Source organism: Pararge aegeria, chromosome 24 (assembly GCF_905163445.1).
Source record: "Pararge aegeria chromosome 24, ilParAegt1.1, whole genome shotgun sequence".
NCBI classification, from domain to species: domain Eukaryota; kingdom Metazoa; phylum Arthropoda; class Insecta; order Lepidoptera; family Nymphalidae; genus Pararge; species Pararge aegeria.
Window position 1 is genome coordinate 6,608,819 of NC_053203.1, and position 27,969 is coordinate 6,636,787.

A 27,969-nucleotide genomic window follows, 5' to 3' on the forward strand; every position below is an offset into this window, starting at 1 on the left:
TACGGGATACAGGTATTCTAATTTTATTTTTATGTTAGACGGAGAAGAATCAATAAAACCCATGTAAATAATGAGTAATTATCACCAAGGACTGACACTAATTTGTATTCAAAAGCGTTAATTATTCTCCATTAACTCGTGTGTTGACATATTGTTAACTCACAACAGCAAGTACAATACAAATCATTACATTACAACTACATGGTTAGAACTAAACACTTAGATGGCTTCTTTTCTAAGATTTGCATTCATATTTATTGGAGCGTTGTAAGCCAATGGAAGGTTGACTAACATTTTTAATTCAACTCAATATGACGTTCAACATTATATGAATATATATATGATCATTTTATAGACCTACTAGCTGTGGCCCGCGACTTCGTCTGCGTTTGATTTTGTTTTTAAAGTATTCAGTACCGCTAAGCCTTAAATGAGTATATAAGTATATATATATATATATATAAATATGTAACATGTGACTGTCAATTAATTATAGACAAATAATTTGCAATAAAATAAAATTGCAACTATAATTAAAGATCTAAGCTATCCTATCTCTTAAGTTGGACCAGACTGCTCACGGTGTGCCAATTTAATTTAAAATCGGTTAAGTAGTTTAGGAGTCCATCGCGGACAAACATCGTGACAGGAGATTTATATATATTAAGATTGCTGGCTCACTACAGTGTCCACTCGGAATGAAAAAGGTCGTAGGCCGTAGTCCACAAAGCTGGCCAAATGCGGATTGCTTTAGTTTACACGCCTTTAAGAACGTTTTGGAGAAAAGGCATGCAGGTTTCCTCAATGCTTTTCTTCACCATTAAAGCAACTGATATTTTATTCCTTAAATGGACATAATCCGAAAAATTTTAGGTTAATGACGGGACTCTTCAATCTCGGTATAGTTCCTGCGCCGTATATCCAATGTCCGTACAAACTCAGTGGTATTTGAGGACATCAAGTAACCTTATGTATACCTAACTACTAATTGTAAGTTAATGAATAAAAAAAAATATACGACTTCAATATATTCCCAAGAACTAAATAGCTTCCGGCGATCTAACGCTACTATTGTGACCTAAATATGAGTATGTAGTTAGATATAATCCCTCGGGGACTTTTTTTGTAGGTAATAATGAGTACTTTAATCATCTAATACTAATTTTTTGTGTACCATCAATACTTTTCTCAGCGCACGCCAAATAATGAACTTTATAGTTTGGGTTACATTATTGTTGATTTTTTAATAACACCTCGACCGATTTCGATGATCGGGTAACATACGGAAAAAAAAAATTAAGATTCCGACGAATTGAGAACCTCCTCCTTCTTGAAGTCGGTTAAAAATAAGTCATTGGTAGCAGAAGTTAGGTTAGGTTATCCTTTTCGGAAAATAAAGGTGTTCGATATCGGTCTCGAGGATGCGAGCTATCATTCATTACGCTAAGCTCATCCGCTGCACCATGTGCATACACTCTTGCATTTATAATTTAAGTATGTATTCACATAACAATAAACGCAACAATTCAGTTTCTGGTAAATAATGGAAGCCGAACAAAAAATCGAGTCCGTTTTACTACTTGGGTCATTGGGAAATTCATTGTTGTAAAAATTACCAGTGCTCGTCTAGTACGGGTAAGTGGGTAGCGCTGCGGTGTGGGCAGGTATTTGCTGCGAGTAGGAGCGTCGCGTTGACATCATCTGCCTGTGAGGTCACCTGATGGAGGCATGTTTGCCCGTTGTGCTTTTTAATGGATACTGTATGTGGTCACAAGGTCATTTGGATATGGGGTACTAGGGCACTATCTATAAAAAATATCAGCAGTCCAATTATCCTAATTCCTTTCTACTAATATCACAAATGCGAAAGTTTGTATGGATGGATGGTTTGTTACTCTTTCACGCAAAACCAATTTCACTGAAATTTTATCTGGAGATAGATTATACCAGTGTATGCATACAGAAGGAAAATTGCATGAAACGGCAAAATTTCCCCTCCAATACGACGTATATAAAATAATTTGGGTATGCAGTGCTTTTGTACATGTATGAAGTGCACTTCACTTCCCTGTGTTAACACATAGATTTATTTTATCCCGGAAAATGTATAGTCCTTCCAGTTTCTTCTTGGTAGAATCTGCCTTCTGAACTTGTTGTAGAGTCATTACAAAAAATGGTCTTCATGTTTTAAAAGTTAAACAGGTTAACCCGCTAACATCTTAGCGTTCATCACCACTTACAACCAGGTAAGATTGCAGTCATAGGCTAACCTGTGGTGGAATAAAAAAAAAGTGCTGATATTAGGCCATATATACGTTTGTAAGTTGATCATTTGGCCTGCGTGATTTAAAAATATGAATAGAAATAAATACTCTAAGAGCAATCTATAAATAGATCTGATAAATAAAAAGTGAACACGACAGCAACATTTACGTGTAATTGCGTCGTAAATACATACATACGTGTTCATGCATGTATAGTGTATGTAAGCCTTTGCATCGGAATAAGGGCAGTGTGTTGTCCACATCACAAAAACCGGGCAAGTACTGAAAACCTAGTTCCGAAAAGTACTAACAATTTCCAATAAATCTGATACTTAACGCTGAAAGCTGACCGGAATCCCGCGATTAATTGAGCTTAATAGTATCTGTTTATCTTCGTATTTGATTTATTGATGGCTATATAATTTACAGTCACCAATCAATGTTAATTAGGTTATCGAATATATTAATTACAGATGAACTGGACTAATAAAAGTAGATTCGAATGATCTTTACTTAGCCATGGTATTGTCCTAATTTTTTGTCCGAGAATGCCTTTCAAGGCTGTTCCCACTTCTGACATCCGAGACTCATTCATAATCAAAATATATTTGTCGCCTTCGGTATCGCAAGCGCGGAATCTGTTTCAAAAGTGTAGCCCTAAAAGTCAGAATCCCGGAAAACTTTAGCCTATTGGCTTTTTGTAAGTTCTGGCACAACAAAACTTTTTTTAAAAATTCCTTCGATGAAAGTGAAAAATCGAGTTAAAATGTTACAGTGACATTTGTTGAAACATTTAACAGCCATAAAATTGACATAAAAACGACGGGGTGTTAAAAGTTTGACGTGTGTGTGTTTGTGTCTGTGATTGGAAAGTGTGTGTGTTTGTGTCTGTGATTAGAAAGTGTGTGTGTGGGTGTGTGTGTTTGTGTCTGTGATTGGAGAGTAAATTAGTCGGAATTGTTCTTGCCATGTTTGATGAAAATCGGTTCAAGATGGCCGCCACCACAAAATGGCGGATTATATATTTTTTTCACAACTCCCTCAATACTTATCTCCTCAATATTACTCCCTCAATATTATTTCATTTGGGTTTCAAATGAAAGCGTATTACTAGTACAATAATGTACACTATAGTGAAAGTCGGTATTTTTTGAATGTTAAATTTATATATTCTTATACACGAAGCCATAAAATGTAATTAAGTTATGCATTATGCTCAAGTTTAAACCTACCATAAATTAAAGAAAACCTTATCTACGAACCGTACCCTAAACTATATGAAAACAAACTTCCAATCCATCTAATCTATAAACAATATAATGAGTCATATGAAATCAAACTTTCCTAAACGTAGGAAATAGCTAACCACGCGCTCTGTCCATAGGATGCGTTCATTTATCAGCGGCTATTTACAATAGCCGTTGAAAGACTTTTGACAATACAGTATAAGGCTGCCTTTACACAAAGAGAGTGACGCTTAAGGACTCGCCACATCTTCTGATAAAAATGTTTAATCAGAAGTCGTAAGGCAAACATTCGAATGTAGGAATCATTTCACGAAGTTCTTTCTTCCTCATTGGTGCAGCGTACGGACCGATCCTAGTATTATATTGATATTATAATTTGACATTCGTAATAGATTATATTGTATTGATGTTGATGTCAGTCTTAAAATTTGTTTCTTATTTTATTAATGTCGATTGAATTAAGATAGTATTATTATAGAAAGTAGGAATTAATGTAAGAACAAATATTATTATTTTTTGCATGCAATCTAAGGCGGATTGTTTTTCCTTATATTTTATCTACCAAACATTGTAAAACCAATCACGAAAAAGACGACTTGAATTGATAGCGACAATTAATTATTTTTGCATTTTCTCTTGCCTCGTCAGGGGGAAGGCCTCAAAACTGGCTAGTAACCACCTTACTGACAGACACGTGACGCCAAGCGTTTTGGCCGCTACGGTTCCGCGTACAAACCGATTCCTACCTACTGGATTTCTAAACAGCATCGTAGTAGAACCGATTATGGGTATAGGTCTAAGACCACATCATTTCTTATCAAAATTTCAAAATTCAAAATTCAAAATTCAAAATTCATTTATGTCAAGTAGGCCTAATACAAGCACTTTTGAAACGTCAAGTCTGTCCGTGTGTAGTGAAGGAAGGCAGATTCTACCGAGAAGAAGCCGGCAAGAAACTCAGCAGTTGCTCTTTTCCAACATCTTAGACTGCATTATCACCAGTGATGATGCAGTCTAAGATTATAGCGGGCTTGGGATTGCATACGAGGGCTTGAAATGGCATACAAAAAAAGTAAGCATGGAGTCTTACCCGTATTCCGTAGTTGAACGTCTAGTTGCATAATAATGCTATTAATAAAAAAATCGCGGACAGGTAGCCTAGCATGGCCCTAATAAAATCGACCCAGTAACCCAACTGAGGTATTCCAAAGATTTCACCACACAATTGACTGTGTCATAAGTCAGGTGATGGCGTGAAGTTAATTATCACACGAAGTCAATTGATCCTCCCACGCGGTGACCTCACTCTCTTATGTAATACATACCTATATGCAATGAAAATATAAGCTATATAGTAGCATTTTTTTATTATCTGCGTATCGTACTATTGTGTTAGTCATATGTAGATTTAATTACGTCTTGGCATGGGGAATTATACCTACGTTGGTCGAGATTCTATTTTTTGCGATCCGCGATTATCAAATGAATTATTGTCAATGACTTAATATCATGACCTAGCGTTTTTTCGAGTCATTATCGCCATAACAGTCAGCGTATGATGTCCGACTAAGATGGACTGTCACTGGATGGCGCTCTTTCGATTCCATACAAACTGTCATTAACTTTTAAGCGATCAAATAGAAAATATCACACTAGATACTCAGCTCTCATAAGCAGCTCCGCTCTCATAGGAGAGAAAGATTAAGTGCAGGGTAACCCTCCACAGTAGTCAGTGGGAGCGTTCCGGCCAGAGTTCGAGCTCTGGTGGTAGGTTACGGCCGCGGCTAGTTACCTTACCGGCAAAGACGTGCAACACAAATGCGGAGGGACAAATGGTGACATCGATGTCGTGAGACCCATAATAATTGACAACATCCCCGCGCGCGACTTTGCTGACAGTGACGCGGGGTCAATTTCAGGGACACGACAAACCAACAGGCTCAAAGCCTATGATGGCAAGCCCTAGCCCCTAGAAAGGGGCTAAATCAAAAAATACCAGGGGAGCATAGCTGCCCTGCGAATATGACCCGGGCAAGGAGGCTTCTTGGAGATGACCCGCATTCGCAAAGACGTGCAACCAAGCGTTTTAGCGATAAAATTAGGTATATGGGTTTAATAAAGCGGATTCCGGACTGTCGGGATACTAGGTGAGACTTAAGTCCGAAAACTCTTACACAATAATTGTGGTTTTACCCCACCAACTTTGTGGAACATTGTAACGCATCACGTTGTTTCATATCAACCATCATCATCATCAATAGCCTAAAACAGTCCACTGATGGACTAAAGGCCTCTCCCAACGCGCTCGTTAACCTATAATCACCACGCTGGGCAGACGGGTTGGTGATCGCAGCCGATGGTAGTAGCAGTGGCGTGCATAAAGGGTATGCAGATAATATAAAATGAAGAAAATCTCCTGTAAGAGTTATAAGTAGTTAACGGTAAGCTTTTATAACTCTTACAATGCCTATCCTTAAGTTTAAGTGTAACTCGTACTGGAGATTTTCTTCATTTTATATCATCTGCATACCCTGTGCATACACTCTATGTGCACGCCACTGGGTAGTAGTAGCACAGATGGCCACAGGCCGTTCTCCGTTATACTCCCATAGTCGCCTCGTACGACACCCGCGAGAAGAGGAGGCGGTGGTTAAAACTGTATTCTGATATGCCATCACGACACGGCACGTGACAACCAACTCGACTTAAAGAAAGTGTCAAAAGTTAAATAAAATTTTGTCAATGAATCTTACCCGGGCAATGTTCCAAGACTTGAGAGATCTATCATCAATTCATCTACGTAGTAGTATTGCGCTACATCCTACGTTATAGTTCCGTGAATAAGCATAATAATAGATTTATTTCACTACGCCATGTCACCTTGTGATACAACACATGTTGTATTTTTTTTTCTTATCTGCTAATTATGTATGTATTGAGAATATGCAAATAGAAGCAAATACACTTTCCGTGGAAGCAGCGGAGGTCAAACCAACACGCCCTGTAGTGCTAGGATGCGCGCCACGAGAGAGTTACGTCTAGCAATTATCTCGTCAATCTCAATAGCAGAAATACGAGTAGAGAGGAGAGAGTAAAGTGTTAATTTTATTAACATAGTGTCACAAAAATTGGTCCTTACGTCTGGTGACCCAAGAGCTGGCGCTTATTTAGCCCAGCGGCTAAGTCTAGCTATTCAAAGGGACAATATCTGCATTTTGGGTACCATGGCCATAAGTGAACATTTAGACGGTTTATATTTATTTTAAAATTTAATTTTAGTATGTAAATATTTTTCTTCCATACTTTTAATATTATGAAATAAATGATTATTATGAATGAATGAATGAATACACTTTTATTGTACACCAAAGAAACAAAAAGTAGTTACAAAGATTTAAATACAATCAAGAGAGTACAATTTGGTGGCCTTATCGCTACATAGCGATTTCTTCCAGGCAACCAATGGCGTAAAAGGAAAAAACGTAGAAAAGAGGTAGGTGGTGCAATAAATAAGATTTAAAAATTATACAAATATATAAATATAAATAAAATATATATATATATATATATAAATATAACTATAATATATGTATAAATATATACATATATTATAGTTTCGGTTTTTATTTTTTATTATTATATTAAATAAAAAATAAAAACCGACTAGAGAGTTAGAGATATCTCGTGACGGGATCTCGTGGTGCGTATGCTTGCCCTACAGCACTTCCAAATTGGCGTCCTGCTTGCGTCCAATCACAAGAAATCACAAAACTCTTGCTCAAAGGCATATTTTGTGATTGGTTGCAAGTTTGTAACTTTTGTGAAAGAGCTCCGAGGAAGTACTACCGCCATGCTAAATTCTGCCGCCAAACAACGTTGCTGTGTACCTGTCTGAAAGGTGCGGTTGCCGGTGTGATTACAGGCACATGAGGTTTAATACCTACGCCTCAGGTTTATGGGCCACAGGGCCGCAATTTGCAAGGAGTTTTCTTTGCATGCCCTGCGAAGTGTCGATCTGGTTAAAGGAGATTGTTTTACTGTTACCATCAGGTCATTTTCTTATTACTTATAATCAAGAGATGGATCTGAAACATGGTCGCTAACTAAGTCACTCAGCGGGCGATGGAGATAGCTAGGATTATCTCTACGTGATCAAATCAGAAATGAAGAGATCCTTAGAAGAACTAGAGTTACCGACATAGCTCAGCGAGTCGAGTAGCTGAAGTGGCAATGGGCAGGGCACATAGCTCGGAGAACCGACGGATGTTGGGGTCTTAAGGTGCTGGAGAACTTCACCTCACCAGCACCCCGACATCCGTTCCGTGGTCGCCATTCCAATGGCAAACCCGCACCGTTAAACGCAGCGTAGGTCAGCCCCCAACGAGGTGGACAGATGACATCAGGCGAGTCGCTGAGAGCCGATGGAGGCAAGCAGCCCAGGGCCGTGTATTGTAGGACTCCTAACCAAAGACGTATGTCCGGCAATGGACGTCGATAGGTGGAAATGATGAGGATGATGATGATGATGATGATGAATAATTAAGAGTAAAGTAATAAAACTGCCAATTACACGGACGTCGCGTCCTCATAATGTAAGTTTTATCGCATTTGGACAAGTGAAAATGAATTATCTAATCTATCTCTTATTTTTTTTGCGGTGAATTAATTAAAAGAAGCTAATTGGCTTAATGAAGCCTATAAAGTCCGCTTTGAACTTCCTATTCAAAGTCGTAATATAAATAAGTGTCTCATATTATATTCTTGTGCAATTACTGTAAAAACTGGTGATAGTCGGTAAGGCTTCAGCTTCCTTTTCTGGACACAGGGTTCAATCCACGGCACATAAAAACACGAATTTTAATATCGTATTCACCCGATTCTTTCCTACTAGATCTTTGTTATTTGTTAGAATACTTTATTGCAATCATTTAACTTCTTGCTTGCCTTCAATTATTTTAATGTAAACTGTAATTTGGATTGCTCTTGGCGCACTAAGTATCTGTGGATCCAAACCCAAAGAATGCGAGATGACCGGTAGGTATAGTTGTCTTAGAGCCAATACAACTAATAGCACTCTATAATACACAGCTACACTATAGCATAATCTATAGCTACACTATCGCATTAAACCTAATGCGATAGTGTAGTATATAATGTAGTGTGGTATAATATATATATATAGAGTGTAGTATAATCATTTAGTATGTAGTATAATAATATAATATAGTATAATAATATAGTGTAGTATTAATGACGGCCGATTGGCGCAGTTTGCAGTGACCCTGCTTTCTGAGTCCAAGGCTGTAGGTTCGATTACCACTACTGGAAAATGTTTGTGTCATGAGCATGAATGTTTTTCAGTGTCTGGGTGTTTATATGTATATTCTAAGTATTTATGTATATTATTTATAAAAAATATTGATCAGTCATCTTAGTACCTATAACACAAGCTACGCTTAAATTGGGGCTAGGTGGCGATGTGTGTATTGTCGTAGTATATAAAAAAAAAGAAAAAATAATAATAATATCACCAAAACAGTATTTAAAAATTCAAGTTTTACTAACCGTACTGTCACCTTGTTTACATCGACAAAAATTATCTTATGGGAGACACAAACACTAAATAAACTAAATGTAAATATTAAGGCGTACAAAGACGATTTTATCGCCTAATCTTTGCAGGTCTAGAACTTAGAAGCAATATATCTTCAAAGAATAATCAATAGCTTATATTTTGCTGAAGACTACTGTTTCCTAAGTACCGAAATGAGAGAGCTGTTTATTTCATATTGGCTTACCTTTCTTATATTATTAATCGACGATGAGTTTCAATTGTTTATGCATGCAAGGAAGCAGGAGCATACTTCCACAAACAAATAGGGACTTCCTTACCTTGTCTACTCGTACACTTTCTATGGACTGTTTATTTTTGTATAAAGTTGTCTAATTTTCTAATTAAACTTAATATTGAGTATTATTCCAAAAGTCAACTTTACGCGTATAACTTCACGTGAAGCAGCCCATGATTAAGTAATTCCACCAAATTAGACAGGAGTGTCTACTCCGAATTAATAACGCAGAATTATTGGATAGAAGAACTTTAATAATTATTAAGTGAAAAAAAAAACAAAAAAAAATACAATTATACACTTAAGAAACATCATCTCCTAAGGATGCTCCGGTTTCGGCGCGAAACATACGTAAAGGTACAATCTTTGGAACAAATTTGAAAAAAGTAATCTATCAACCCACACTGTAACAGTGTGGTAAGCATAAACTCCATAAGCCACGTAACGTTATGTACTGTAGAACATGATTAAACTTACTGAAGGTTCATACGTATTATATTTTCCATAAATCATAGACGCACTGTCCGTTATTATTATTAATTAGGTATTACGAAAACATTGCACGTTAATTGGTATTAGAAATATAATATACAACAATGTATTGTAGCGTGTAACACACAGAAGCCGGGGCGTAGGTTTGGAGTGATCCGACCAACCCATAATATTGAACCCATTTGTACTTCTTTTGACGCGTTATTAAAATGTTGTGTGAACGTAAGCGAATTATTCCAAATGTGACATAGGATATCCGGTCAAATTTTATATCTTTATCCTAGTTGCTATAAAGCGGTGATGTTTATGACTTAGTGGCTAATATTTCGCCCTTTCGTGGTGACTGAGTCCGATATTCCACACGTAGGTACCTCGGAGTTAACTCGTAACTTTTCGGAGCTATGTGCGTTTTTAATATAAGCAAACAAATATCCATTGCTTAAACGGTGAAGACAACCATTTTGAGGAAACCTAATATACAACATTTTTATATAATGTTTTCAAAGGCGTGTGAATTCCATCAATCCACCCTTGATCAGCGTAGTGGACTAACCTAAACCTCATTCTGAGACGAGACTCATACCCTTTAGATTGCAGTAGGTGGGTAGTTGGTTTATAATGCTGATGATATTACCGTAAAGCTGACCCATGTATACATACATATTACATATGACATACCTATGCTACAAAAACTATGATGTTTAACTTTCGATTATGTTTCTGCTGAATTTTTATAGGTTTTATATGAAATCTAGCTATAGATACAATAATTTACGCCCCGCCTTCTGTGTGTTCTGTGTTTTATGTGTGCATGTGTTGCAACCGCTCATTGTATCAATAATTATCTGGAACAACACACATTGCTCATTTCTGATAAGAAATGGCATCAATCTGTATTTGCGAATTGATTTTCAAATAGAACGTATCCATTTTTCCGAATCCAATTGATTTTTAATCTGAGTGCATCGCCTTGTATTATTTGAGTGGGTAAGCAGAACTCATTCTCCATGGTTGTAGTGATTCTTTGAATTTTTATTCATAATGAAAGTTAAAGACTTACTTATTTAGATATATAATAAACCTATATAGAAATATTCATTATACTATTTTTTTGTATTTAGTATAATAACATATTAAAATTTTATTCTGTATTAGTAGGTATGTAGAATCTTGTTAATATTTAGATATACATATTGCAGTAGTAGTAAGTATCATTTTGTCTATGGTACCTTTATTTGACCTATACGACAAAAAACTCATCTTACTCAAATCCTGGGGTAGCTGGAAGATATATCATATAGAGATAAGCCTTCTTCATTTCATGATTTAGGTTTAATATAACTGCCAAACCCCTAATTGCTTAGCCCGTTACTAACTTAGACTGCTTCATCAGTTACCAGCAGGTCAGATAACAGTCTTGCTAACTTGTAGTGGCATAAAAGAAAAACATTTATTTCAATAATCAACTAAACAAACTTGACACCAGAAAATAAACTTTTATCTATCTTTATATATGAGTGTATGTTAATAAAAAGCAATTGTCTTGCGTGTGTCTCGAAAAACATGAAACTTGCTTGACGGATTTTAAAAACATTTGTTTTGCGACTTGTGTTCCTCAATACTTTCTTGGTGGTATAGGAAAAATAAAATGAGCGATAACCGAAAAATCTAAATAATATACATTGGTTGTTTTGTATGAGAGTTTCCATTACTTTAGTTCACTTACAATTATGATTATCATGATCATATCATACTATTACCGGCTCACTACGGTCTTCTCTCAGAATGAGAAGGCAGCAGTCTATCACGCTGGCCCAGTGCGGATAGGAACAATTCACACGCCTTTGAGAATATTATGCAACACTCTCAGGCATGCAGGTTTTCTAGCGATGTTTTCCTTCACCGGTAAACCAAATGATATTTTTATGCTTTACCGGTGAAGACACAAAGTTCCAAAAGGTGCTGCCGGGGATCGAACTCGATTGCCCCGATATATTGCCCTAGCCGCTACGTTCCGCAGTTTTTTTACCTCCAGTATATGGTTAATTAGGTTGTACGAAATATATTTGCTGACTCGGTGCATGTCTAATTTTAATGTTTCTTATAATTATCAATGTATTGACTGTGAACTATTTCATTGTTTTAGGTGGCTTAGAAGGCAAATACAGGGTCGCGGCGCCTGAGCTCATGCAGGACACATTCATGAGCGACTCCGAGGACGAGGGCGGTAAGTGTCCAAACACACCAATTCATACCTTTAATTAGAGAACATTGTCGCAAATTACCTATTTTCGTTCATAATCCACACAATAGCCTCGCGTGATAAATCACCTTTAAGAGGGGAATCCTCTATAATCCTTCAATGATATATTTTACTGTTTAATTCATATGTTAAGTGTAGTTTAGATACTGCGTTTACTAATCAAATTCCTCTTTATTTTTTTAAATTCAAAAACTAAAGTCTATTTTATGTAATATTACAGGAGAAGTGGAGTGTCCTATCCAACAGCAACAGCAATACCGTTACATGAACAGCGAAGCGGGCACGTTGAACCGCGCACGGCCGCTGGAGGACAGCGTCACGGATGGACACCTCTGGCCCAGCAACAATGACAGCCGCGTCGCCACCATCGAACGACAGCCGCTCGACATCGGGTGAGTTTCACGACTGTAGATACTAAGAAACTCAGCAGCAACAGCGGTACAGTGATATGAACAGCGAAGCGGGCTCTTTAAACCGCGCGCGGCCGCCGGAGGACAGCGTCACGGATTGACACTTCTGGTCCAGCAACAAAGACAGCCGCGTCGCCACCAACTAACGACAGCCGCTCGTCATCGGGTGAGTTGCGTTATATATATATACTGTAGATACTAAGCAACCCAGCTGCAACAGCAGTACCGGTACATAAACATCGTGGAGTTTACGTGGAATCGCGAGCTAGTTTTGGAGGACAGCAGTTACAGGCGGAAACCTGTGGTTATGGCCCAGCGGAGTTGCGCTACCGTTGATACCAAACACCATCAACTGTAGCGTTACATTAGCAAAATAGAGTCGATAGGCTGTGGTATATGCAGTAAAGGTTTTAACATTGCATGCACACTTGCTATAATTTATTTTTCTTTTGTATTCATGGAATTTAATGGTGAGCTCTCGGCCCAATTGTCATGGTACTGGGCAGCTAACATAGTACCAGTAGAATAATAGGTACGTAAATTAAAAACGCCTTTTATAAGCCAGCCAGCTACCTACAACCAGGTTGCTTGATGAAACATTTCTACATTGGCATTGCCATATTTCCAAAACGTCTGAGATAATCTTAACGAAGAAAGGATTTTCACTACTGAATTTCTTGATATCGTATCTAATTCTTCCGAGATTTTTGGTAACCAAGTCTGAACTAATAACTTTGTTTGCCTTATTTATCATGATAACAGTTTCTGGAAGTCCGCTGGACAATACCTTAACCAATGACGGCCACCACAACTGGTCCCAAGCCTAACGTATTTATATACTTTTTTCTTTATTAACGTCAATTTGTCCACAGATTTCTGGTGTCATTCGTGGTGGACGCGCGAGGTGGTGCCATGAAGGCAAAGCGGCGCGGCGGAGTTCGCATCATCGTTCCGCCCGCAGCTTGCGCCGCACCTACCAGAGTTACATGCAGGTGAGTAAATAAATCTTCTTTATGGGATTTAAGCTCGTTTTCACTAACGGCGGACAAGGCAATGCCTAAGAATGCAATTTTTTTAAATTATACTTTAAAATACATTAAACCAATAAAGACAACATAAGTCACACTACCATGTATTTGACACACACGTAGGAAAACCTTTTCAGTATAGACATAAGACAAATTAACAATGCAACCTTGGTCAAATCTGTGATTAAAGAAGGTGTATTTTTTGATAACAGAACTAATAATGTTCAATATTATAATTTAAAATTAATTATGGTTGAATATTAGTGTTGCCCAAATGCAAGAACAAGACGAGACTTAGCCAGTCTTGGTCTTGGTCTTGCGCCAATACACCTGGTCTTGGTCTTGGTCTTGGTCTTGCGCTCCCAGTCTTGGTCTTGGTCTTGGTCTTGCAGCAAGAGTCTTGCAAGTCTTGCAATTACCTATTAGTCTATTACTATTTATTAAAGTTTACTTTAAATCTTAGAAAAACGTATTAGAATTGGAACATTGTGAGCTTGAATTAACATAGCCATAGTAAAGATCAAGCAGATTAATAAATAACTGAAGATTTGATAAGAAATTAGAAAAATCAACTGACCTATATGTCGTTTTCCATGGAAGTAACTGTTTCTTAATAAACATTTATGATTTATAAGCTTACATTTGCTAAAACATGTAAAAAAACAAATTAATTACAATAACTTGACTGTATTTTAAAGAACAATACTTATCTGTCTAGAAAGAGATTGAACCCTCAACTTATAAGAAATTTAATAAAAGAGTTTTACGATTTATCATTTATTTGAATAAAAAATAAAATACAACACAAATCAACAGCTTTATCATTAGGTTATGATACTTTATATCAATTCTTTTGACCAAGAATTAATACAAAGTAACCATCTGGCTGACTCATCACTTAACCTATTTCTATGTTTTCTAATTACTAATGATGCTTTAGAAAATAACCTCTCAGCAGGTACTGAAGTTGCAGGTATTGAGAGAAAATCACGGGCCATTTTCGATAAAATCAGATACTCTGTCTCATGCGTCCTCCACCAATCTAAAATCACCAATCTGAAACTTATTTATTCTTTGGAACACCTGTAGGTACTCTTAAAATTCGAAATTATTTTGCATGAATAGTGTCAAATGTTATGATTTCGGCGCGGCGGCAACGATTGTTTTAGATTTCAAAAGAAGCCGCCGGCGCGTGTATCATAACCATGTACTTCCGAAAAGCGGCAAATTTCTTTGAGAAGTAAGTACAAAACCTTTGATGCCGCATTATCAAAGTGCCGATGGTTAAAACATAACTATGCATGCACTCAGTTTGATTTTAATAGATATTTTTTTATTCGCTATGTTTATGGTATTAGTCGTAATGCGCATAGGTCCAGTTTTTCATATTCTTTGATATAGTTTTTTGCGTCTCATAGAATTCCTAAGCGTACCTACCTACCTATACACCGAACTGTTACACCTAACTACTCCGTGAAATAGCGCTAAGTCCTAGCTGCAAGACGCAAGAGTCTTGCAGGCTATGTCTTGTTCTTGCTCAAGTCTTGCACGGTCAGTCTTGGTCTTGGTCTTGCTAAAAATACGCGGTCTTGTTCTTGGTCTTGGTCTTGCAAAAACGCAAGAACAAGACCAAGACTGCAAGACCAAGACTGAATTTGGGCAACACTATTGAATATCGACCTCTAGGTGACCACTAGTCTAAATAATAACAACTGAACGTGTAACATAACGTGAACAACATATAAATAAACAACTTTAATACTCCTAGAACAGTTTGGAAGAAGCTCCACCGACAAGATCCGAAAATAGCGTTTTTTTCTTTACTTTTTAAATGGTGCTTTATCAAGCGTATAGAACTTTGATATCATAAGTTATAGCCTATGCATAGTGAATTGTTTCACAGATAAAATCGTGAACAATGAAACATAAAAACAGTACACGCGTTATAACATGAAACATTAGCGAGAGAACTTTCTTTGTATATCACCGCTTACTGTATTGCCTCGAATAGATACGCGGGAATGAAGTAATACAAGTGGTAATAACCCAACAATAGTCTCAGGTCGATAAGAACTGAGTCATAAACATAAATGTCCTCAGTTTTTTGGGACGTTGCCACAGCGCTATAATTCTCACGGCTTTATATGTTTACAACAACATCAAGAGACGTTAAGACGAGTAATAAATCATTAGTAAAAAGATCGAGGGCACATAATCTCAGTGCCAAGGTCATTAGAATACAGTTTTCCAAATTATTCAACAGCATCACACTGCACGAATAATATTTTTAAATTTAATTGTTTGGATTTGGATTTTATTTTGATTTTTGCATTATTTGTCTGATTTGTTCAAATAAAGCAAATATAGCAAATGTCCTCTACACATTGGCATTTTAATGAAATATAGCAAAGTCGCTAATACGCTACGCAAAGTGAAGTACTACGCCATCAGCCATCGGAAGTATCTGGTGTTATTTCTGAATTGATATCGCAGCCTGGAATGATAAGAAACATCCTGAGCTTATGATGACAATCAATCATCATCGTCATAACTTTTGACACCGATTGAAGTCCACTGCTGGACATAGGTCTTTTGTAGGGAGTTCCAAAATCCACGGTCCTGGGCCGCTTGTTACCAGCGGCTCAATCAATACACAATAACTAAAAGCCACTATTATTACGCTAGTAATATATATTTAACTAAAATCATACTTACGATTCTTAGGGTGGTTTTGACTTTGAGTAATGGGCTATTGTTTCAACTTTTATGAATGGATAAATGGCTCTATCGCGTGACATACTTCTATTTTCGATCCATTCAGCCGAAATTGCCTAATTTTAGGCTACTAAACGAGACGCTAATATTAAGGTTATTACTTATTATCTTGCGCATGCAAGTTTATAAGAGTGACGCTAGGAACAAAAATAACGAATATTATGTCGTATCTACTATCTATAACCAATTAATTTTGAATTGAAAAAAAGTGCTAAAAATACAGGGTTAAATAAAAAATACCAGAAACTCTCGGCCTTGTAGTTCCTTTCATTAAAACAAACAAATTTAGTTTTACGACTTTTTAAAATACAGTACTAATTTATTTCATACAAATAAATTAATAAATCATGTTATTTCTGTAAAAGTACATTACACTGTAAAAACCAAATACATGAGATCAGCGAAACAGTCACCATAGTCCAATGTCTCTATAGCCGAACCGCTGCAAGAACGCTCAATAGGGGCCTGGTTCGGCCAATTGTTGTCGATGTTAAATTACAAAGTAGATATGTTAAGTTATATGTTAAATATGGAATATTTCACAAACTAAAAAAAAAAACTTAGTTAAAAAAATGTCGTAAAATAAAAGTTGTTATTTTTAATAGAAACAACTACAGGCCGAGAGCTTTCTGGTATATTTTATTTAACCTGTATATCGCCTAAGTAAGTATACACTATTATTCGGTGAATTTTGTTACAAAATTACTTTGTCGGGATATAATGCTCTTCCAGAAAGTTCAGGATAAATTATTCTAGGGAAAGATCAATTAACTTTAAATCGCAAAATTTTTCTTGGAATTCCTTTTTTTTTGATGATATCAGGCTAACCTTTTAGGGATATGGCAATTATTTTAACTGTGGCAGAAACTGATAACGGGTATGGGACCCGTTATCAGTTTCCAACCAGAACCAGAACGCTGAATAGCCTCGCGTCACACTACTATTAACTAAATTCAAATTCAAAATTCAAAATTTCTTTATTCATGTAGGCCTATCACAGGCCCTTATGAAGCGTTTATACATAATTGTTAACTTAAACCTAAAGCTACGAGAATTCCAAACACGCCCTGGTCTACGAAGAGCCCACAACAAACTTAGCAGGGTATTTTTTTTTTGTTATCACCATCTCACAGTAAATTTATATTAGGCTATGAAGCTAGAGCAATTCACACCCAAGCTTTTTTATCGTTTAAGTAATCCTAAATATTATAATAGGACTTTTCTGTAAAGCTTACGTTTACGTTTTATATAAACTAGCCACGGCGAATGCCTACGTAGCAAAAAAAAAAAAACAGGACTCATAAATTCCCTACCAGATATTTTTAAATAAATAACACATCGCCATCTAGCCCCAAAGTAAGCGTAGCTTGTGTTATAGGTACTAAGATGAATGATAAAGATTTTACGAATAATATACATTAATACTTATAAAATACAGATAAACACCCAGACACTGAAAAATGTTCATATTCATCACTCAAACATTTTGCAGTTGTGGGAATCGAACCCACGACCTTGGACTCAGAAAGCAGGGTCGCTGTTCACTGCGCCAATCGGCCGTCAAAATCGAAAAAAAATTTAACCTGCGACCTCCCATTTATAAGAACATTGCGCCAGTGAGGTCGTCATAAAAGATTCCGCATATTATGTTTTCCGCAAAAACAATATAAATAATCGATAAAGGAAACGTATTCAAATATCAAGTCCTTGAACGGGTTCTTGAGATGATATTCAAAAATGTTGATGACCGCAAACAAGTAGGTCGAGTGTATATATTTACATTGAATGTAGGTAATATAGTAGGTGCTTTGTGCGTCATTCTATTGCGATTGCCGAATAAGAGATCATCGTATTTTTAAAAATGACACACAGTTTTCCTTTCAGTCCGTGTTTGTTTATGATGACATTTAATTACAAGACTAACAAAAAAAAAGAGTTTTGCTTTCAGAGTTCAGGTTTGTGTGTATACGATTTTAAAAAAAAAAACAGAAGCGCGATTGAAGTAAAACTATTATTATTATTTATTGATGAAAGAGTAAAATGTTCCTGGGACTCCGCCATTTCATTTAATATTCACTATTTCGTTTCTATTTGAAATTCATTAATAACACTTTCACATTTTAAAAATATTTTCATTTGTTTTAATAGAATAATTGAGAGTAGTAAATTGAAGGTTACATCAGCACATGTCATATCATAACCTTGTCATTTAATATTATAGAATGTCGCAATCGTCAGAAAATTTCTTAGTAAAGAAGTAATAAATAAACAAGTATTATACGAGTATATTTAGATATTTTCAAAAAACTTTGCAATTTAAAATATTTTTTAAAAACTTAAGAATTTTTATTCACTTTGCTATCCACAATTGATCCGTTTCAAAATATTGATATTTGCCAGCTGCTAGCTGAAGTAAAAGTCAAGAAGCGTTAAGTATATGACATAAACTAAAATCTGGGTTACTCCCTAATCGCGCCTAAAGAAGTTTTACGTCAATTAAATAAATAATGGAATATAACGAAACGGGCAGCAGCGTCCCATAAGGCAAACCCTCGGGGTGGGGAGGAATCAAACAGTGGTTATAGCCCACTGATAAACACATTTTTCTATATTTTTTTCAAATATTCCTAGTTATTTTGAATATCTTAATTTGCCAACAGAGCAGCCACACGCCGTGCTCCTGTAGCAGCGCCGCCGCCGTTAATGGAAGGCGAAGCCCTGGCTTCAAGATTGCTGGAATTACAACCACAGGGAGCCAAATTCTTAGGGTAACTAATTTGGTTTTACCTTCTTCTTCTTCTGCTTGCGGCTCAGGTTCGTCTGGTCCCTGGTGTCACGTCAAACGGCTACGATCTATTGTGACGCCGCTGTCTAGATCTCCCAGCAAGCGTTGTTCGCCTTCAGGAAAAGCAGCACTTTCCTTGCTGGAAGAAGTTTAGCATCCTCTGGTTGAATTGTGTTTCCCCAAAAGAGTGCTGCGTTTATGCATCAGCGCGGGGCAGGAACAGATCAAATGCAGCGGCGTCTCCGCAGCAGCTCTGTAAGGATACAGAGTCTACATTGATCTGTGTCCTGCAGCTATAGGTTGAACATGTGTCTGTTAAGCCCACAGTGCTCCGTAAGCGCTCGCACTAAGAGAAATTGTTTTACCTTAATCTTAAAAATATATTTAAGAAAAACATAAATCGTCTTTATTGTCTCAAATTTGTGTAAAATTGTAACAATTTTATCATTTGTTGTAAATAAAATAAAAATGCGAGACAAAGGAGCTGGCTCAGTGTAGCTGCACACTAAAAGACGCAGCATTGGTTTTCAGCCAACCAATCTATAAGCTATGCACTGATCATGTGATGATTACCTTTATTAAAAGGTTTTTACGCTTGAGGTGGTTTTGGGTTTGCATACTGTCGCATTAAATTAAAATGGTCTTAACGCCGCTCTAATTTAATAACTCTAACTAAAAACATTGGGCTTGGAAGTGTAGACGAAGTTGATGTTTAAATCGAGGCAGATAAGTTCCATTTTGTTTGTTACAGTGTTCTGATAGCAATTTAAAGCTTAATCAATAATGACAATATTTTTGCACAAAGATAGCTTGCATCTTGGAAATTGATGGGATACTCTTACGCCCAGGAAAATATATGGTTTCCTCGGTATTTTGGAAAACCGAAACAAACGCGGATGAAGACGTGGGTATCAGCTAATTTCTTATACGGTAATTCCCTCCCTGAACCTCGCTATTACGGGCAGTAAAAAAGTTAACAGACAACTTATTTCGGCAGTCCTGAAGTTCGCACTAGCGCAGTAGCTGGGTAAAAAGTTTGGGGACTAACGCACTGTGCAAAAATTAATCCAGCAAGCGTCAGAGTATTTTTAAATCCTTAGCGGTTTGTTTAAGTCGGTGTATAATCAATAGAGGAATAAGTTAAGCTAATAGCAGTGAAATAAATGTTTTGTTTCTCTCCAGACCCGTAATCATCGAGGTGCCAATCTTCACGGCGTCGTGCCCCGAAAGAGAGATCGTGATACTGAGGTCTGACACCGGCGAGACATGGCAGGACCACTACCTGCACAACAATGACAACCCTATGATACAAGTAATTTGGTTTATTCTTTGCATTTTTATATTAAGCCCTTTCATTAGAGGTTGTAAACATGAAAACAATTTTCAGACCTTATTGCTTGTTTTCTCCGATTTACAATTATTTAATACATGCATAAATGGTCAATCTTGATAGTTCAATAAATAATTAATTCCTCAATTTAGTTCATGACACCTTCATGAACCATCTTTAGGAATATTGCAATGAAAATTAATTTTATTTCAAAAATTGCTCAAAAATTCTCCATTAACACTACCTGCACAACAATGACAATCCTATGATACAAGGAATTTGGTTTAATTTCCAATTTTTATATTAAGCCCTTTTAATAGAGGTTGCCTATAAACATGAAGACAACTTCCCGACCTTATTGCTTGTTACGTAAATGGTCAATCTTGAGAGTTCAATAGACTTAGATAGTTTATGACACCTTCATGGAATATGGCAATGAAATTTAATTTTATTTCAAAAATTGCTGAATTGGTATAACCAATTCTTTGTATAACCAGTTCTCAAACTTCAAGAACTCGTAGAACAGACTCTGTTTGTGGCTCTTGTTACTTACCTTGCGATCATTCGTCATTTCTACCTATTTATGCAACGGACCACCCATTTGATTTCATCGGTCCATAGCATGGGTGACCTACCGGGCAGTTAAGCGCTTTCTACCTTTCCTTACACAACAAGGTGGGAGATCTGTCCGAAGGATGCTTGGAGAATGCTAATGCTAGTGCGAAATGGGGACCATGGGACCCTAAGCGCTCCAACATGAATCAAATTTACTCTAGAAGTTTTTGACACAATTCCTTACGAAAAAGGACAACTGATTGTTGTTACAGTCGCCTCTCAGTTACTTTTGCATGTACTGGAATTAAAGTGTCATTTTTTTGGTTCAAGGAAGCGTTAACTCGCGAAAGGCAAGATCACGGAAACAGCGGCGAAAGTCTCGGGGAGGCTGGAGAGAGGGTAACACGTATTATCACATGCGACTTCCCACACTACCTGGCCGTGGTGTCCAGGGTGCGGCAAGAAGTGCACATCATCGGGCCAGAAGGAGGCACCATATCGTCTGCACATATACCACAGGTAAATGATAAAGCAGTAAACCAATGAGGCAGTCATGTGATGTTAAAGTATAAAAAAATCCTGTTCAATTAATTCACACAATATTGAGATGGATATACAGTATTAGAATAAAATAAAGGTTTATTATTTATTACCAAGCTTGTAAATGATTTAGTAAAATATGTAGGTGTTTAGAGGGTATGCACAGGGTACGCAGATGATATAAAATGAGCTATATTAATCCTGTACGAGTTGTAAAAACTTAAGGGTAGGCTTTTTATAACTCTTACAATGCCTACCCGTAAGTTTTATATAACTCGCACTGGAGATTATTATCATTTTATGTAATCTGCATGTAATGAATTCTATCTCACTCTCTCCTAAACATTTACGTGTTTTGTTCTCGATCTTCATACTATTCAGTTAACATGGTAACTAAAATAGGAAACTAAATGTGTAATGCATTCTATCTTACTCTCTCCTACACATTTATGAGTTTGTTTTTCTATCTACATACTATTCCGTTTTCATGGTAACTAAAATAGGAAACAAAATGTGTGGGATTCTATCTCACTCTCTCCTACACATTTATGTGTTTTTTCTCTATCTACATATAATTCAGTTTATATGGTAACTAAAATAGGAAACAAAATGTGTTATTTATTCTATCTCATACATTTATGTGTTTCTTGATTTAACGTAAAGCATTTTCGATTCATCGAGTTTCAAATAACAACGATTCTAAGTCAAAAAAATCTTTTGCTAGGTTCAAGCGCTGTTCCCACCGCAAGCGCTCACCAAACGCATCCGCGTAGGCCTCCAAGCGCACGGAGCCAACAACACGCTCTGCCGACGGGTGCTGCCCAGACACGCGGCGGTCTCACCCGTGCTGACCGTCGAACCGCGCAGGAGGAAATTCCACCGCAGCATCACCCTCACCGCGCCTCTACCACATCCTGCTGATCAAAAGGTATCATCATCACATCAACCGGCCCAGTAAATTCAAATTCAAATTTTTTTTATTCATGTAGAACTTACCTTATGACTTATGAAGCGTTCATAAATTTAACATGTAACACTAATGTTAGTGATGGTGATAACTGCATTCTTTAACCTTAAACTAAAGCCAGGAGGGTTCCAAACGCGCCCTGGTCTAAGAAGAGCCCACAAAAAACTTTTTTTGTTATCACCATCTCACAGTCGAGTTAATGTTGAGCTATGAAGTTACAGCAATTCATACCCAAGCTTTTTTATCATACATGTAATCCTTAATATTATAATACGATTTTTCTATAAACTTACGTTGTATATAGACTTTGAACTTATAGAGAGACATATTGCTGTCTGAGTACTATTACTACCACAGAGCACGGGTCTCCTCCCACAGGAGATATAGAAAACTTAACAAGTTCATATTCGGCCAGAAATTAATGCAAGCCATCATCTTCTGCAAGACACCAGATTTAAATGTAGTTAGTCATACTAAAAAAGAAAACTAGTTTTTCTTCCTTAGCCGATTAGGAGTACAGGTTAAATATAACTGCTATACTACCTAACAGGTTAGTCCGCTATTATCTCAGGCTGCATCATCACTTACCACCAGGTGAGATTGCAGTCAAAGGCTAACTTGTAGTGTGATAAAAAAAATCTTAAAGTTAAATTTTATTTGTAAAGTCTTTGTTACGAATATTGCGTCCAACTGTAGAACAATTTAGAACAATTTATTCAATTTAGAATAATTTATTGAATAGATTATTTAGACTTACAATAGTTGCAGATATTTCATTAAAGGTTCTTACCTTTCCCGCTTCTGCCTTTGTTGTTCTATTCTTTTTTTAATTGTAATGGTGTGCAAGAAAGGAGGATAAATAAATAAGTTTTATGGAACTACGAGGGTGCTATGCGCCAGTGAGGTTCTCTTAAAATCAAATCGGTGGCTTGTGTTGCTGTGCGATTTCTTTTGCATGTTTGGATGTTTGTTACTCTTTCACGTAGAAACTACTGAACGGATTTAACTGAAATGTTGAATTGCTGCTTCATCTATCATATAATATCAGATAATTGTATTCGGCTTAAATGTACGGTTCCCGCGGAATTAATAAGGAGGACGTGTATGCAACTGCTAGCACCACATAACATAATAAGTTAAGACCGTATATTTGGTCCCATCAGATCAACAGTCACGATAAGCAATCTACGGCAAACCTTCGGCTGCTATGCTCCATAATGGGCGGGCAAGCGCGCGCTGTATGGGAAGACGTCACTGGATCCACGCCTCTTACCATCACGGACGATTGCGCTTCCTTCACCACCACCGTTTCAGCCAGGTATGTCGGCGGTGAATAAGCAAAGTTGTTTATTCGTACACACTTAAACAAAATTGTGCCCTTCCATGATTCACGCGAGGTGGGATCGAGGTGGACGATATAAAAACATGCGCAGTGTATAGGCGTCCACTTATACCCCCGCCCCCCGACGTTGAGCCTAGGCGGCGACGTCCGAAACATGTCCTTCACGACCATGACGATCAAATAAATACCGACAATGTGTCCCAACAGCACACAAACAAACAACCAACACAGCGTCTTCACCGGCGAAGACGAGGGCCCCGATTTCTGACGTCATCCGGACGTGGATCCTTACCACGGTCACGGGGGCATTCGGAGTAAACAATAATTAGTCCAAAAGTCGACCAACACTCAGGTTAACGTCGAACCGAGCCGAGATCCGAGCCCTCGCAGGAGGCACCCTCGGGTCGACGTCTCCCACTCTCCCCCCAATGTCATCGAGCCCTGGGGCTCTTCTCATGGCGAGCTTTCGCGCTCGCCCCACTCCCCCGGTGACGCCGTAGCAATCCCTCAGGTGGTTAGCGGCAAAATCGAAAATCGAATCGTTGCCGGCATTTTTATCCAGGTCGTCGTTCCGTAAACACCTCCGAATTGTGACACGGTTCACACGTGATCTATTGTTTAATTACTATTGTTTACTTAATCAGTTTAGTATAATAAAGTACTTTCAACTCAAATTCTGAAGTTTTGTTTGTGGAAATGTCCGAGCAATCAGAAACTGACGAACGAGAGGCTGACCCTAGTGGTCGTGATCCTCCTTCACCAGTTCTTCAGAAAATCTCGGTTCCATCCGAAAGGTATATATTTTTATAATCACTGGGCTATCATGCAATTAGTGTAATTGGTGTTAACCGTACTAAATCAATTAAAATTAATGAAATGAAAAGAAATGAAAATACACTTTATTGTACACCTAACAGAAATTAAATTATAAACAAAAACAACACGATAAAACACAGGTACAATGGGTGGCCTTATCGCTAAAAAGCGATCTCTGCCAGGCAACCCAATCAAGGAAAGGAAAAAAAAATCACAGACTTAAGGGTTAGGTTGTACACAAGAGCAGAGCAGTTAACAAATTAAAAATAAATATATATATATATCAATTATTATATCATACAAAGTACAAATGAAAAAAAAAATATGCTAAGCATTATTTACCTGAAAACGTTGGTTCATGCTACAAATATTCATCCTAGGTACGAAATCCAATAGTGAAACAATTCAGCCATTTAGAAAGAATTGTAAATATTCACATCGTCGTTGTTTTACTAGTGAAAATATTACGATTGAAAAGTCGTCTAAACCATACTTCCACAATTTTTTTTGGTTGTGTAGTAATTTTTTTGTATTTACAGATTCTGGTTGATGAATTGTCAAAATGTTAGCGACGCAACAAAACTAGCAACGGAATTATACAGGTAGTTGACGTTTGTTTCTTATGCGTATGTATAAAAAAAGTCGAGGACGACCAAAAAAGAGATGGATGGGTTGTGTAAAAGAGTGAAAGTGAGTGGAGAGTGAGATGACGGCTAATGAAAGTGAGTGGAAGGAAAATACATGTTGTGTATTAACGTTAACTTAGGCATGAATGAGAAATGAGGAATTCTTATGATTTTGATATTCGATATCAATAAAGTTAGGTTTTGTTTTTTATGGTGAATAGAACAGATGTCTTTCAGATTTGTTTAATAAAAATTAAGAATGGTAATATAAGAAGAGGTTGTTAAAAGACTTGGTTTAACCACTGTTGTTAAAGTAACTCATGTAAATGTATCATTTTATTAAAATCTCCCCTCGCTTCGGTCCGAAGAAGATTCCTATGGTCTTTTCCAAACCTTTTTTGTGGATTTTGTAGTCTGTTATTATTTTTTATAAATTTTATAGAGAGATGCTCTTGGTGCCATTTGAAGTGCGAATCGTGGTGTTGGGCAAAAGACTCGACGCATTAGAAGGACGGTTACTCGTACTCTACATCACCGATAGATATGCTTACGATACCCTACTGCATCAGGTATAATTACTTTTTTCTTATAACTTTTCGCTTATATTATAAGTCATTGGTTTCTTTGATTCTCTGCGATGAAATTTATGCTATTTTCGATTGTATATGATGCGGTTAAACAGTGCCATTATATTATCAAAATGAAGCTTAATTTGCTATACTCCGCGAAAAGCAGGAGAATCTGTGTGGTGTAATTTATAATTTCATCAATCCTTGTACTCCACACCAAACAGATCTTCGGCAATATACCCTCTACGCACGTTTCGCTCCGAAACCGGAGCATCCTCAGGAGATGTTGACTTTACAATGAATAATTGTTAAGAGTGACTTAACCCTTTACAATGAATAATTGTTAAGAGTGACTTAACAATTATTCATTGTAAAGTCAACATCTCCTGTGGATGCTCCGGTTTCGGAGCGAAACGTGCGAAGAGGGTATATTGCCGAAGATCTGTTTGGTGTGGAGTATAAGGATTGATGAAATTATAAATTACACCACACAGATTCTCCTGCTTTTCGCGGAGTATAGCAAATTAAGCTTCATTTTGATAATATATCATGGATTTCCGCAAAGTAACGCCTGCTTCTATCCAACAGTGCCATTATGTAAACAAAAATTAAAACAAACATACTTACAAATTTATGTAAGGTTTTTAGAAATTAAGGATATGGAAATTTTCAAACAATATCTTCGTCTTAATCTAGTAAACTGTCAAGGGTTGAACTCAGTCGAGGGTTACTTGTTCATAAAAAAAGTATTTCTGGAACTTTAACTCACTCACTTTACTCCAAAAATCGTGTATTTGATAAATTTATTTCCAGTCATAAAACATACTCTACTAAATCTCGTTTTCAGTAATATTATCTCGTTTTCAATAATATTTTTTTGTTTTCTGTATTTTTTGATAATTATGGTAATACTTCTTCATGGAAACACAAAAAAAAAACTATAATTTAAGTGCTTTAAATCTGATTGATATTTTTACTTTATAAGTTTTAAATATTGTATAGAAGCAGACGTTTTGTGGTGTTTTTTATAAAAATGTATATAAAGTACACCGTACTGATGAGCAAATAAAGCTTGTTTTAGCGAACCATATTTGAGCGTTGTATTTATCTTTACGCCGTTTCCCACAGGAGCATTACACAGAAGTGGCACACTCGACCTCCGTTCGGTTCCTGGACAGCAAACCTGTGTACCTAGAGTTCTCCGGAAATCTCGTACCCGTTACCAAGTCGGGCACGCAACCCAACTTCATCTTTGAGGTGCGTATTAAATCTCGTCACGAAAATTTGAATTTAGCCGTAGTAAATCTATCTATATCCCAACTTGGCGGAACGGTAAGCGCTGTGAATTGAAGTGGGAGCAGCGGCGTGCTCAAGGTTTTTGATCAGGGTATGCATAAAGCAAGTACATGGCATAAAATGGAAAAATTCCCCTCCACTACGGGTTGTATAAAATAATTTGGGTATGCAGTGCTTTTGTGCATGTATGAAGTGCACGCCACTGAGTGGGAGGTCCCGGGTTCGATTCCCGGTACAGACAATTTGGGAATTGATTATTTCTGAATTTTCTCTAATCTATAATTTAATAATTATTAAAGTGTTTTTACCTAACCTTGGAGGAAATATCAATTTTATAAATTTAAAATGCATATAAAAATAATTTTGTCTGGTGGTGGTCTTGTGGGAGGCTTTGGCCGTTGCTAGTTACCCTACAGACAAAGACGTGCCGCTAAGCGATTAATTGTCCCGCGTTGTTAAGTCGTGTAGAGACCGATTACGGGGTATGACTACCATACTCCCGAACAGGTTAGCCCGCTACCATCTTAGACTTCACCAGGTGAGATTGCAGTCGAGGGCTAACCTGTAGTGAATAAAAAAAATAAAAACCAACAAAAGCCGTACTCGCAAGTCATGCGCTAGATTAGCTGTTGTGCCCCGCAGTCGAATTTAAAATAAATCTGACTATAAACCGCATTCATTCCCCGACACACGGCGTTGCATATTCCGCCCTTAATACGTTGTTTTCGTTTATTGTCGTTACTTTTGGCTTGCTAATTTCTTGTTTTAAATTCTCGTTAAACTTTTTTTCATATTTAAAACCATTTTCCCCATTT

General features: G+C 37.0%; 1 protein-coding gene across 6 annotated transcripts in view; it reads left to right on the top strand.

Moving 5' to 3' along the window:
- LOC120634575 (ankyrin-3-like) overlaps positions 1-27,969 on the top strand; it is a 205,935-nt gene that overhangs the window by 159,503 nt on the left and 18,463 nt on the right. For all 6 annotated transcript variants that reach the window (XM_039905277.1, XM_039905280.1, XM_039905282.1 and 3 more), the window contains exons 18-28: positions 11,999-12,079; positions 12,336-12,507; positions 13,398-13,517; positions 18,989-19,096; positions 20,296-20,425; positions 21,329-21,517; positions 22,263-22,466; positions 23,669-23,823; positions 25,203-25,265; positions 25,732-25,858; positions 26,987-27,115. In XM_039905277.1, coding sequence (XP_039761211.1) covers positions 11,999-12,079; positions 12,336-12,507; positions 13,398-13,517; positions 18,989-19,096; positions 20,296-20,425; positions 21,329-21,517; positions 22,263-22,466; positions 23,669-23,823; positions 25,203-25,265; positions 25,732-25,858; positions 26,987-27,115 — 1,478 coding nt within the window. The remainder of the gene's footprint in view (positions 1-11,998; positions 12,080-12,335; positions 12,508-13,397; positions 13,518-18,988; positions 19,097-20,295; positions 20,426-21,328; positions 21,518-22,262; positions 22,467-23,668; positions 23,824-25,202; positions 25,266-25,731; positions 25,859-26,986; positions 27,116-27,969) is intronic.